General features: G+C 42.7%; 1 protein-coding gene across 1 annotated transcript in view; it reads right to left on the minus strand.

The window, feature by feature from the left end:
• Window positions 1-9,850, minus strand: part of PPP4R2 (protein phosphatase 4 regulatory subunit 2) — a 135,635-nt gene extending 125,785 nt beyond the window's left edge. The window contains 3 exon segments of the mRNA XM_067043614.1: window positions 2,155-2,286; window positions 9,382-9,574; window positions 9,737-9,850. Coding sequence (XP_066899715.1) covers window positions 2,155-2,286; window positions 9,382-9,574; window positions 9,737-9,822 — 411 coding nt within the window. The 5' untranslated portion in view covers window positions 9,823-9,850.
• Between the last annotated feature and the right edge of the window lie 4,308 nt (window positions 9,851-14,158).

Consider the following 14,158-nt stretch of genomic DNA (forward strand, 5'->3'; position numbering starts at 1 on the left):
GACAATTTTCCAAAAATAACTTGGGATTTCTAATATTTTTTCCCCTAAAACAGAGATAAGAAGCAGAAGCCTGAGATTTTCTCTCGTCTTCTCAAATAGTAGTTAGTTTTCATTTCACCAATCTGGAGATTTTGGTTCTGATTTGGGGAAGTCTTTTCTTCCTCCCATTTTTATGCAATGAATCCCATCTCACAACCTGTATAAAAGGCTGTGGCATGTGAAAAATAGGTCATTTAGTAGTGAGTGGGCTTGTGCAGCAAATCAGCACCAAGAGTACAGCCAGGCCTTGTTTTTTTCACAGGTTCTGTACAGGAAATGCTAAAACTGCCATTTGCCATTTGGGATTTCAGACCAACAGATGGTAAGTCCTCCCTGTGTGGGTGTTTCCCAGGCATCTCGAAATCGAAATATGACCCAAATTAAACTCATCTTCTCCCTTACAAATAATGGTCTTTCTTTAGCCTTCTCCATCTCTAAATAGCACTACCATCCATTTTGTAGGCTGAACTATAAGGAATTGCCTTTTTGTAGGTCATAAATAGCTGAATACTGGCAATTTCAAACAGATCAACCTTCATAGTTGTACAGGTCAGAAACCTGGGTGAAATCTTTATCACCTCCTCTCTCCTTCAACTCCCACAGCCAGCCAGTCACGGGGACTGGTAATTCTATTTCTCAGGCACGGTCTGCATCCATCTCTAAGGCAACCGCCATAGCCGAAGTCAGTATTAATTGGCCTCAGCAATTCAACTGTCCACACTGCAATGAACCGGTGAGACCTCTGTATTACCCAAGTCAGATCATCTCACTTTCATGCTAAGAATTGTTCAATGGCGTCTCACTGCCCTTAACGCAAAGACCAGACAGTCCAACATGGCTTATAGAGCCTGCAAGCTCCAGCCCCTGCCGACCTCTTCTATCCTACCGTGCTATATTTTCTGGTTACTGGACCTTCTATCTTCTCAAACATGTTGCTGTCCACTTTTGCAGTAGGGCCCCTTTGTACCTACCATTCCATTTGCCTGGACCTCTTTTCTCTCATTACCCACCCCAGGCCCTAGTCTCTCAGTGACCCCCTACTACTCCTTCTTTCACGTCTCAGTATAAAAGCCATTCCTCGAGAGAACCTTCTAGACATCCCCCAGACCAGAGTGGAACCCCATGTCATGTACATCCATGAGATTGTTCTCCACCTCAGCATGGATCACATTTCTAATTACCTGTTCAATGCCTTGCTAGACTCAAACTCCAAGGAGGCAGGACCAATAGATCACTAACAAGGACCTACTGTGTAGCACAGGGTACTCTACTCAATATTCTGTAATGACCTACATGCGAAAAGAGACTTAAAAAAAAGTGTATATATGTATATGTATAACTGACTCACTTTGCTGTACAGTGGAAAGTAACACAACATTGTAAATCAACTCTACTCCAATTAAAAAAAAAAAAAGACCACAACTGTCTTGCTCACCACCATATCACCATCACTAAGCCAGGGCTTCGCACCTAATGGGAGCTCAATAAATGTTCACTGAAGTCATGACCTTCACAAATGTCAAGGGTGCAATTCACAATTCAAAGCTGCCATCTTTGTTCAGTGATATTCTCAGTTTTGGAATATCGTTGGTGATTTTTCTATTTAGAATTTTAAAGAAGGAAACAAAAACATTCAATGTGAAAATTCAAAATGGAAAAGGTGAACCAGAACTCTGGACTTTCTCTGAATTATCCCCTAGCATAGCTACATCTAGAAATTGTTATTATTATAAGAGAAATAATAATAATCTAAAATCACATTTATTGAGCGCCAATTATGTGCCAAGCTTACGGAGGAAAGTGAGGCTTAGAGAAGTTGAGAGATTTAGGGAGGTCCACACAGTCAGTAAATGGTGCGTCCACAGTCACAAAGACCCATAATCCAAGACATGCTTTGGATGCTCTCAGTCCCTCAATCTTTGGGAAAAACAATTTCTCCACCACAGGGACCCTCTCTCTACACCCTGAAGACTAAGAGCATCAACTACAGAACTCAAGAGGAACATATTTTCCACTGTAATTAAAATGTCTCTAAACACACCCTAGTTAATTCCATGATGTTTCCAAGAGCAATTCTCTCCCAAGCAGCATCTTATTAAAAGCAGGTGTTCCTACCGGAAGAAAGAGTCTCTGGGCAGCACACGGTTTGAATAATTTCTTCCATTCCTGAGGGTTTCCAACCGAAAATGTGATGGGGTAGACTCTGTACTCAAACTTCTTTGTATATGAGTCTGGCCACTGTCGTAGCTGAAAAACATGGAAGGTCAGGGGAGGGTGATTAGACCCCAGAAACATGAAAAACACCTAAAGCTTCTGTATGGCCAGGTGGAAATTATTCAGGCAGCATACAAAGAAAGTCTAACTTTATCACCACAATTTATGCTCACTGAATAAAAAGACCATTGCTAAGATTTTAAAAAATAACATCCAGGGTTGGCAAGGATGATGGGAAACTGGCACCTAAACTGCAAGGGTAAATTTAAACAAACTTCCAAGATGGCAATTTAGAGACTAGTAACAACAAATCCCAAGACAGAGGCAGAAGGACTTTCACCGAAACATAGTTTGTAATAAAAACAAACAAGCAAACAAAAAAACCTTGCTCAATACTCAATGCTGAACAATAAGGAATTGGGAAGATGCATTATGATGGAACTACGCAGGGGACTAACGTACAGTTAAAGTAGATCTATATGTGCTGTCATGAGAAAATGGTTACGATATATAGTTAGGTTTTAGTAAAAGCAAAGTACAATACGAAATTTATAATATGGTTCTATCTTACGGGGAAAAATATATGCATACGCTTACACGCAGAGAAAAATCTGAACAGGTATGCACCTAATTGTTAAACGTGGGTACCTGTGGAGGAGGTGGTGCTGGTTTCATTTTCTAAGTTTATATTTCTGTATTCTTTAAGACTTTTATGGACAGTATATATTACTTTGTCTGCATAAATTAATTTTATAATAAAATTATTCTAGTTTATAGACTTTATTTTTCAGAGCAGTTTTATGGTTACAGAATTGAGCAGGAAGTACAGAGACAGTTCCCATATACCCTCTCTCCTTCCCCTCCCACCCCCCAGTTTCCCCATCATTGACATCTTGCATTAATGTGGTACGTTTGTTACAACAGATGAACCAATATCAATACATTGTTAAGAAAAGCTCATAGTTTACATTAGGGTTCATTCTTTGTGTCATGTAATTTTACGGGTTTTGACAAATGCATGATGTTCCGTGTCTACCATGATAGTATCATACAGCATAGTTCCACTGCCCTAAACATCTCCTCTGTTCCATCTAGTCATCCTGCCTCTCTCCCTCCTTTTCATCTCTGAACTACTGGCAACCACTGATCTTTTTACTGTTTCTCAGTTTTGTCTTTTCCAGATGTGATATGGTTGGAATCACACAGCATACAGTCTTTTCAGGTTGGCTTTTCTCCTTGGCAATATGCATTTCAAGTTCCTCCATGTCTTTCTGTAGCTTCATAGCTTATTTTTTTTATCGCTGACCAATATTCCATTGTATAAACATATCACAGTTTGCTTACCTATTTATCTATTGAAGGACATCTTGGTTGCGTCCAGTTTGGGGTGACTATGAATAAAGCTGCTCTAAACATTCATGTGCAGGTTTCTGTGTGGACAATTTATCAGTTCATTTGGGTAAATACCAAGGAGTGCGATTACCAGATTGTACCGTCAGCCTACATTTAACTTTCTAAGAAACTGCCAAACCATCCTCCAAAGTGGCTGTACCATTTTGCACTCCCACCAGCAATGAGTGAGAGTTCCTGTTGCTCCATATCCTCTTCAGCATTTGGTGTTATCAGTGTTATGGATTTTAGCAATTCTAATGGTATGTAGCTGTATCTCATCATTTTAATTTGCAATTCCTTAATGACATGTGATCTTAAGCATCCTTTCATATGCTTACTTGCATATGTATCTGTGTATCTTCTTAATTCTTTTTAGTGAATGCCTTCCCAGTGCCACAGTAACTCCACTTCTAAGAATTTATCCTAAGGAAAAATTCCAAAAGTATATACACACTTATTACAAGGTTGTTTACTGTAGCATTGTTTGTAACAGTGAGAAATAGGAAACAAGGTAAATAAGAAATTGGTGAAATAAGCTCTGGGACAGGCTTACACAACAGAATACTATGCAGCCACTAGTGACAATGTTCCAGAAAAAGGTCAGCAAAACATGGTACTGGAAGAGCCAAACCCAGCCTGCTACAAATAGCACACAAGCCAAGAATGGGTTAAACATTTTAAAATAGTTGAAAAAAATAAAAACAAGAATAACATTTTGTGACCTGTTAAAATCACATGAAATTTTAATTTCACTGTCCATAAATACAAGTTTTGTTGGAACATAGCCACACCCATTTGTTTAGGTATATCTATGGCTGCTTTTATAAGAAGGAACAGAGGTGAGTAGCTGTGAGACCAGACAGCCTGCAAAGCCTAAAATAGTTACCATCTGGTCTTTCACAGAAAAAGTTGGCCAACCCCTATTTTAGAAGAAATTCAGTAATATAAGTAACAGTGATAGAAAAGAAAATATAGAATATAATCTCATTTCTGATGTTGATATGACAAGAAAAGAAATGTAAATAAATACACAAAAATTGTTCTCCTCAGCATTAATATGATGGTTGATTTTTTTCATTTCTGATTTTATAACTTTTTTTGATAGTTTACATTTTTACTCTCTGTCCACTAATATAACTTTTTTTTTTTTACAGTGTACATATATTGCTTATATAGCCGCATAAAATTTTTTGAAAAACCACACCATTGGGACCACTTTAAATTTGCAATTTTGAGATGGATATTTGGGAGAGAAATCTTCAGGCATAAATACCCAATACAAGTGCACGAACACATCAGAACTGACACTGGGCATGAACATTCAGTGCAACAGTACCAACCAATCAGAACAGACACTGGGCACAAATACCCAGGACAACTGTGCCACTGCACAACAGCCCAAAGTCATCTCTGAAAGGAGAACGGGAAGGTCCCATAGTCTACTGATTTCCGTGACTCTTTGATCTTTAGCATCCTATCTTCTAGAAGGGTTTATCTACTTTTGCCAATCCATGTCTTTTAAGTGGAATATTCAGTCCATTTGTATTTGTTCCTATGTCTATATTTGAATAGTATACTGACTCCAGCCACTAGAAATTCCTGTTGACACCTCTTCCTATGTCAGAGCTACACACACACACACGATGTCAATGCCCCACGGGGCCCCACCTATCACCAGAATGGATTGGTGGCCATCCCCGCTTCTGTGTCGCACTATTTCCTGATTCTGAGTCTGGGGCAGGAGCACAAATTAACCAAACTTAAATCATATATTTGATCCTGAACTGCCTGGAGAGGCTAAGAAATCAATCAGCTGGCATTTTCAGCTTTTATACTGGGAGATGACAAAAATAAATGAAACTTTCAAATATTAAATATCAACAACGTAGACAGTAAATACTACCAGACAGTGTACTTAAGCAGCTTTAAAAAAATTTCTACTTAAATATAACAGAACTCGTCCTCAGTGCCGTTTCCAGAGGGATAATGATGGCAGTTAGCATTTTGTTTTGCTTTGTTTTGACCCTGAGGTATGTGGCCCTGAGCAGCTCCGGAAGTTATCACAAGACACTCTGGATATTCCCACAATGCCTCAGTGTTGACACTGACAGCTTTCAGAAGGATGGTATCACCTGCCCCTCCACACCAGCATCTCATGTGGCTGAGTGGAAGTCAACTGCTGCTGATCTACAGCTTCAGGGCTAACACAGTGCCCGACCCAGGGAGATGTTCCAAGGAATCTTTGTGGAATAAGAGAATAAATAGGTTATCTGATTCAGCCTTACAATTACACTCTGCAATAAGCAGAGCAAGAATCGTTTGTCCCTTCTGTATATCTGGTATAGATTTTTGCTTGATACAGATGAAGAAATTGAGACTGAGAAAAGTTCTGTGACTTATGGAAGAGCCAATATTTAACATCTGAACTTGCACCATAATCCCAGCATGGAAAAGAAAGGGGTGACTCCATATGCCCTGCCGTGATGTGAACACCCTATTATAATCTCCTTTGCCAGTGGAGCTTCACTGGTCTAACAAAGAACTGAGGAAATAAGCCATCAGAGGGGTAAAGTCAGCAGGGCAATGTAAAACGTGGCTCAACTTCACAAGTATCTGCAATATTTCCCCATACTTCACCTCCTAATTTATAATGTCCCAGGTACTATGGCTCATAACAAATTACCCCAAAACTTAGTAGTATAAAACGACCATTTATTATGCTCAGAGATTCCAAGGATCAGGAATTCAGACAAGGCACAGAAGGGATGGCTTGACTCTGCTCCACAATGTCTGGGGCCTCAGCTAGAAGGCTTGGAGGCTGGGGGCTTGAATCATCTGAAGGCTCGTTCTCACATGTCTGGTGGTGGAGGTCAGTTACCGACTGGGACCTCAGCTCCTCTCTATGTGGGCGAGTTTGGACTTTCTCACTGCATGGTGGCCAGGTTCCAGGGCCAGGCATCCCAAGAGAGAGCCAGGCACAAGCTGTATCCTTTCAGTGATCTAGCTTCAGGACATTTGGCATACTCTATTTTATATACACAAACATATCATGTATGTAGACGTATCTGTATTAGCCCTTGCCTTATAACAAATTACCCCCAAAGCTAGTAGCTTAAAACCACCAACATTCATTAACTCACATCATTTATTAGGGTCAGGAATCTGTGAGTTGGGTTGTCCCAGCTCAGGACCTCTCATGAGGGTGAGTCATGTGAAGGCTGGATGGGGCTAGAGGTCCTGTCTCCAAGCTCAAGCACACGAGTGTCCGCAAGAGGCCTTCATTCCTTAACACACAGGCCTCTGCAAGGGCTGCTCTGACATAAAAGCTGACCTCCAACAGAGAAAGAGTGCAGTGGAAGGTGCAGTGCCTTACTGAACCTAATCTCAAAAGTGACACAGCATCACTTCTTCCCTATACTACTGGCCACACAGGCCAGGCCTGGGACAGTGCAGGAGGGAACTATACAAAGGTGTGAATAACAGGAGGCGGGACCACTGGAGGCCCTTTGGAAAACACAATCTGTTACACATCTATAGTTACACATACACATCTTCCTTCTCTTGTCTTTTTAAGTCCAAGCCTGTATTCTGTTCTGCTCTATCCTCATGCCCCAACTTCTATCATGCAGTAGGTACTCAATAAATACTTGTTCAATGGATATTGTACATGAACTGACTAGTGTTGACCCATAGCCACTTTTCCTCCATTCCTTCATGTAGGATACCTCTCAACCCCCTTGGAGTTGGGTGGGCCTTGTGACCAACTGCTTCTGGACAGTTAAAGAGGAGCAGAAATGTCACTGTGGAGTTGAGGGAGGATCCGATAGTCCCAATCTTTCCTTTAGTGGCATCTCAAGAACTGCAGAGGCCAAATGTGCCAGCAGGTGCAGCTACGTGCATGAATGGTCTCTGTCAACTGTGGTCCCAGGCTGAGGGGGCCGTGTGGACAGGGACCCTGCTGTGCCTGCCTATGACATGCAGCAGGCATGCGGAAAGTCTCTGAGCTTTCTGGAAGCTGTCACTGCAGCCTGAGCAAGCCTATCAAGATTACAGAGAAGCAACTCTTGTATCACTTCTGCTGGTCCCAAGCTACAGAGGGGGAAACGGAAGCCCAAAAAGCCCACAAGACTTGCCCGAGATCACACGGCAAGAGTGGAGCTAAATTTTGAATTCAAGACTTTGGGGAGGTAGTGTGGTATAGTGGTTAAGTTCGTGGAGGTCTGAGTCAGTAACCTTGAACTGACACCTGATGAGCTAATCACTAAGACTCTCTGAGCCTCAGTGATCTCAGTCAGTAAAATAGGGACATGCTTATCACCACCTTCCAAGGATTCTTGTGAGGATTAAGTAAGAGTAAATCATAAGTCAGAAGCCCTTGATAAAGGCTATTTTATTTTTAAAATTATTATTACTACTATCATTGTTATTATTATTAATTATAATTCCCCTTATACCACAGCTTCAGAGAAGCTACCTATGTGTGTTTCAATGTTTTTCTTTGCCCCTTTCACTGACTCAGACCTTTCTCAAGCCATTTTCCAATCAATTTCAAAGCCCCAAGACCAGACCGTTCTTCCCTGACTTCTCTTGGTGAGGATGTCGAGGTGATTTTTTTTCCTGAGAAAACATAACAGGTTTTCTAGCTTTCTGCTATTCGTCTTTCTCTACCCAACGTGCTGCTTTGGCCTTCCTTATCAGCATGGCTACCCCAGTGGCAGGATGCAGGCTGGTGACACAAGTCGGTAGATACAAAACAAAAGAGCCTCTCTCTCTGCCAGCACACAAGAACTCACTGCAGGAGAAGCCTCTCCAGGAAAACAAAGCTCAGTCTGCAGTCACACACGTACCAAGCCCGGGGAGAAGAGTCATTTCCAAAGCCCTCCTGGACTGGGAGGAAACTGTTACTTATTCCTCAGTACAGGAAGAGTCAAATAAATGATGACTCAGCTACATCATAAAAGACTGTGTAGTCAGCAAAAAGGGATGAGGTGAGACTCTATCAAGAGTCCTCACCTGGAACGATGTTGATGATATGGCTTTAAGTGAGGAAAAGCAAGTTCCAGAATAATACATAGAGAGCAATCTGGATTTTGTAAAAGAAATATGTTTTGATAAATAAATATAATGAATAAGTATATTATATATTTATATATATAATAAAAGAATACATGCATGTGCATGTGTTATACATGTATGTGTTTATACTTATACAAATATACACGTATACACACATACACAATCACACAGATGTGTAAACACACACACACCTGCATATGAAAAAAAATATGGGAGAATCACTCACAAGTGTTGACTCTGGCAGTTTCTTGTGTGGGAAGGAACAGTAGCAAGGACTTCTCTACCTTTTTAATTTATAACATCTATACTGTTGGAATTTATTTTGATGAGCGTATATTATTTGTCATTCAAAAAACATACACACATAGATAAAAATTAGCTACGTGACGCCCACTAAGAACAATGTGAATAACACCAGGAGGGATGGAGCCCTAGGTCAAGTGCTTTAAGGGCATCATCTCATTTAATCCTCACCAAGTCTCTCTACCGGGGGTGTAATTATCCCTATATTATAGATGAGAACAGTAAGGCTCGGAGTCAAGGGTTCATGGGCGCACAGCCGAGTATGTAGCAAAATAATTCGGAAACAGGATATGCGTTTCCCGCAATGCAGTCTGTCTGCACTCAGTAAACATCGTGCCACAATTCCTGCACACTCACCTGCTTGTCAAACTCAGGCTTCAGAGATTCTTCGGTGAAGATGTGAAATTGCATCTTCCTGTGGCTGAAGAGCACGGCCGATTTGAGCATGACCAGTGTCTCCTCCAGCCGATTGCCACAGGCCACCACGGCCAGGTGGATCCAGAGCTCGCGGGGCAGCACAGCTTGGAAACTCCTGAGTTCTCCAGGCCTCCTAGAAAGAAGAAAAACAGGGGAAAGCTGTTATTAAACTCATAAAAGAAATAAAAACAGCTAGTGAAGGGTTGGAACATTTCAAAACATGAACAGGCACAATCTGTTACATTTTATAAAATGATAAGCATTTTGACAATTCTCCCCGCTTAGAGAAAAATACCGTTTATTCCCATATTTCTCCTGCCAATAGCAGGATGAGTCACTGTTTGGACTGCTATAGGTGTCTGAGGCTTTTTCCGCCAGCATTCAGCTGTCTAGTGCCTGCTGGCTGCCTACTGGCCCATGTTTGGAAATGGTATTGCTAAACTCTGACAGCTGACACAGGGCTGTGGAGCTCCCACTCACATGGGCCATGGAAATTAGATTTGAACGCAACTTGAACAAGAGGAAGGTGGGCGGTGGCTTTCCCATGTGAAAGGAGCAACTTGATACTCCCATGATCTGGATGGTTTCAGCTTGCAGTGGAATGCATGACCACCGGACCAAAGGAAAATCATGCACACCCGGGAAGTGAGCAAAGAAAACAACACGTGGGCCTCCATTCCATCTTGGGAGAGTCTTAACGAAACAGGTGTTAATCCTAACTGTCTCGCTCAAGATTGCGGAGCTGGTAGGTATGAAATTCAGCTTCCAGTGCGAAATGCATATTAATGAGACGCAGGCAGGGGAGGGGGCAGGTTAAGCTGAAAATTACCAAGGTATCAAATATCCAGTCAACAGCTGAGAGGGGAATAGGGTCCAAGAAGTCCAGAATCATCATCCAGCTATTTCCTCATAATAAAACATTTGTTCCAGACAAGGAGACACAGCCAAGCCTCAAACACACCATGGAGAAACATTTGCAGGCAAGCTGGAAGAAGCTGGCCTGGAAAAGGTGCCCTGAGACAAATGAAACTAATTTACTTGCACAAAAGATCTCGAGACCAGGGGAACTTGGACGTGGAATGCTACCTTCCTTCCAAAACCTTCGAGTTCAATCAGCGCGCTGCTCCATTATTCACTGCTCGGTCGAATAAAGGCAGCCTTGCTCCAGATTTCTTTCACCAAGAGGAAAGCTGAAGATGTGGGTGGAGCACTTTTGATAGCTTTCCAGTTTGATTACTTAAGAGCACGCTGAATAGAAGCAGAGCCTCCTGGCTTAGTTAAGCTCAGATTCGGGGAGTTACTGAGATTCTGGTTATTTCGGGGATAGGAGGAAAAGACAAGTAGAGATGTCCTACGTGTCTCCTGAAATTGTCCACGGCTCTTCATGCCCCTGCTGCTACCTGATGAGATCACCATCTTCCCTCACCTGATCGCTGTGACAGCCCCCTAGATGGTCCACCTGTCTCCAATCTGATCCTTAACCCCCATCCTGTGATTTCTTCTCGTGGGTGCCAGAGTGATGTTCTTCTAAATATGCACATAGGATCGTGTTATTCCCTTGATAAAAATCATGTAGGGCTCCCGACCGCCTTCAAGGTCAAGTCCAAACTGCTGACTGTGGCTCCTACTTATATCTCTTCTAACTGCCTCTAGCACCCTCCGCCTGCATGGGCAGCCATGCATAATCACAGTCACACTTGTATTGCAGCTCTCCAGCTCACCCCTAGTCATGAGACCATGCTGGGTTGCCTTCGGGCCTTGGCACATTCACTGTCTCTCAGAAATGCTCTTCTCTGCTCTCTCTGCCTTGCTAACTGCAGCCCACAAAGCTATACTGAGTGCCTACTATGTGCCAGACACCGTTCTAGGTGCCAGGAAGACAGCAGGGAACAAACTAAACCAAGATGCCTGCCCTTGCAGAAGTTACATTCTACAAGTGGTAGGAAAAAGACAAAGAAAGAATGGTCAAAGCAAACAATAACTAAGTAACTTATACAGAAAGTTATCCAGTGGTAAGTGCTAGGAGGAAATAGATAATGGAGCCAGGAGGGATACAGGAGTGGCTGATGGGCTGGAATATATTATATAGTGCAAAGTTAGGGAAGCCCTCACTGAGAAAGTGAGATCTCATGACAACCTGTTGGTGGGGAGGGCAGGAGGGAGTCACGTGCTTTTCTGGGTGAGGAGGAATCCAGGCAGAGGGGACAGTCAGAGCAAAGACACTAGATCAGGAGCATGCCTGGTGAACTCAAGAACCCTTGCCTTCAGGATTCAGACGTCTTCCCTCGCTCAGCTTCATGGATGGGTTTTCATACCTGCTACTATAGCCGACTCCCAACCAATTTATGTAAAGGGATGGGAAGGATGTGTCACAGATAATGCTAAAATCACAGTCAATTTTTAAAAACGACAGTCAAAATACCAGCCAAAATATGCTACAAAAGAGATTTAATGCAAACTCACTTGCTTAAAATTATGTTCAATATTTAAAAACACAGGTATCCAAAGGTACTAAAATAATAAATACAATAGTTTAGATATCTTAAATATGAACCGTTACCCCACCCCCAAATAGAACAACTCCGCCTAGTTTAGCTTTACACCTTAGGCTTCTACATAAATTAAAAGTTATAACCTCAGTAATCAGGGAAATACTAATTCAAACAATAAAGAGATTCCACGTTATTTATGCACTGGCAAAACATAAAAAATAAAAGTTGGACCATACACGTCTCAGAGTGGATATGGAGGTGGGGGACAGCTCAGATGCTACTAGTGGCAGTGTAAGTTGACCCAAACACTTTGGAAAGCCTTTTGGCAACACGTATCAGGAGTGAAGATATATACATATATATATATATATATATATATGCCCTCACTCTTCTGGTTCTACCCCTACATATGTGACCTGAAGAAACTCTTGCACATTTGCACAGGACCCACACAAGAATGCTCACAGCAGCCCTGTGTATAATAGGGAAAAATTGGAAAAAACTTTTCTGTCTACGTACAGGAGAATCATGAATATATTTGACAAGTTTAAGTGGAATACTACACAGCAGTGAAAACGAACAACTCAGAAAGTCACGTGTCAACATAAGGATAAAGAGGAGAAAGAGCAATTTGTAGCAGGATAGTGATAGAATGAGACCATTTCGATGAAGCTTGAAAACCAGCAAAACAGCACTGCGTGTTTTTCACAGACCTATAACATCAAAGGCAAGGGAATGGCTATTTCCAGGGACTTAAGTTTTTATTTCTTAAGATGAGTGCAGGGTTCACAGAAATGCATGATGTTATTGTTTGTCTTATTCATACGCCCAAACTATTTGACATATACTTTTTTTTTTCTTTTTGATTAAAAAAGCTTGCACTGGGCTTCCCTGGTGTCGCAGTGGTTGAGAGTCCGCCTGCCGATGCGGGGGACGCGGGTTCGTACCCCGGTCCGGGAGGATCCCACATGCCGCAGAGCGGCTGGGCCCGTGAGCCATGGCCGCTGGGCCTGCGCGTCCGGAGCCTGTGCTCCGCAACGGGAGAGGCCACAGCAGTGAAAGGGCCGCGTACTGCAAAAAAAAAAAAAAAAAAAAAAAGCTTGCACCTCCCTGCAGCACAGCAGGCCACTTCTTTTCTTTGTAGGCTTCAGTGATATGGGACTGCACGGTACACAGAGCAGGGGCTGGGGCCTGCAATCTTTTTTGGTGTCTGGTGACAGGTACTAAAAAAGACAAATAAAAGCCTCTCCTGGTGGCAGTTCAAGTATCAGCGGCTGGGGTTTAACGAGACCTTTGCTGCCCCTACTGTGTTACCTCTCACGTTACATTAAAAATCCTGGGCTTCAGGTAATAAGCGTCTGTGTTGTGTGGTCACACGGAATAATCAAGTTTAAGGGTGCTGAAATGGTGTGCCTTTCACCAGATCTTACCAACAGCACACTCAGCCCCTCTCAAATGTCACCTGACGGCTCTGCAAGGACCAAGGGAAGTCCAGTCTATGAACCTAGGACTTCTTAACCCCTTGTGTCACCAGGTGTTGGTGGCAAATGGGAGATGGGGAACTGTACTTCCCCTGCTCTGACTGGTGGTCAACTATATTCTTAGTTACACTTTATAAAAGAAGACTGCAGTGGACATTTGCTGTCCAGGATTTTTAAAGACCTGTTGCTGAGGCTGGAGCTGATGGCAGGCACCTTGGCCACCACACTGGTAGAGCCTGGAAGGCGGTCAGCAGAGTAGAAAGCAGAGCTACAAGATGGTGGGTCAGGTCTCAGGTGGCATTACTTGAGCGCCCGAATCCAGGTGCACCGACCCTAACCCTGGAAGTTCACTGATCAAGCCAATAAATTCTCCTCTACTTAAGTCAGTTTGAAACAAACTTACAACTTAGCAATCAAAAGTGTCTTAAGGTAGGTCTTAAAAATAGGTTTCCCATCACCTTGGACTCACTCGCCTCTCTCATATTCTCACTGGGAGTCATCCTTGAAATGCTCCATGAATCCACTCCCTCTCTGTAGCTCACTGCTAGGACCTTGATCAAATCTCCATCACTCTACCAGTTTCGTGGGTGGAAGAGACACCAGATACCATCTCGCACGGCAGATTCCCGACCTGGCTGCATATCATCATCACGGGAGGTGTTTGTTAGTATTGAAACCTCAGCTCACAGAGATTCTGATTCCGTGGGTCTGGGGTGAGGCCCCAGAGTTTGCATATGAACACAC

Source organism: Kogia breviceps, chromosome 10 (genome assembly GCF_026419965.1).
Source record: "Kogia breviceps isolate mKogBre1 chromosome 10, mKogBre1 haplotype 1, whole genome shotgun sequence".
In the NCBI taxonomy this organism is placed as follows: domain Eukaryota; kingdom Metazoa; phylum Chordata; class Mammalia; order Artiodactyla; family Physeteridae; genus Kogia; species Kogia breviceps.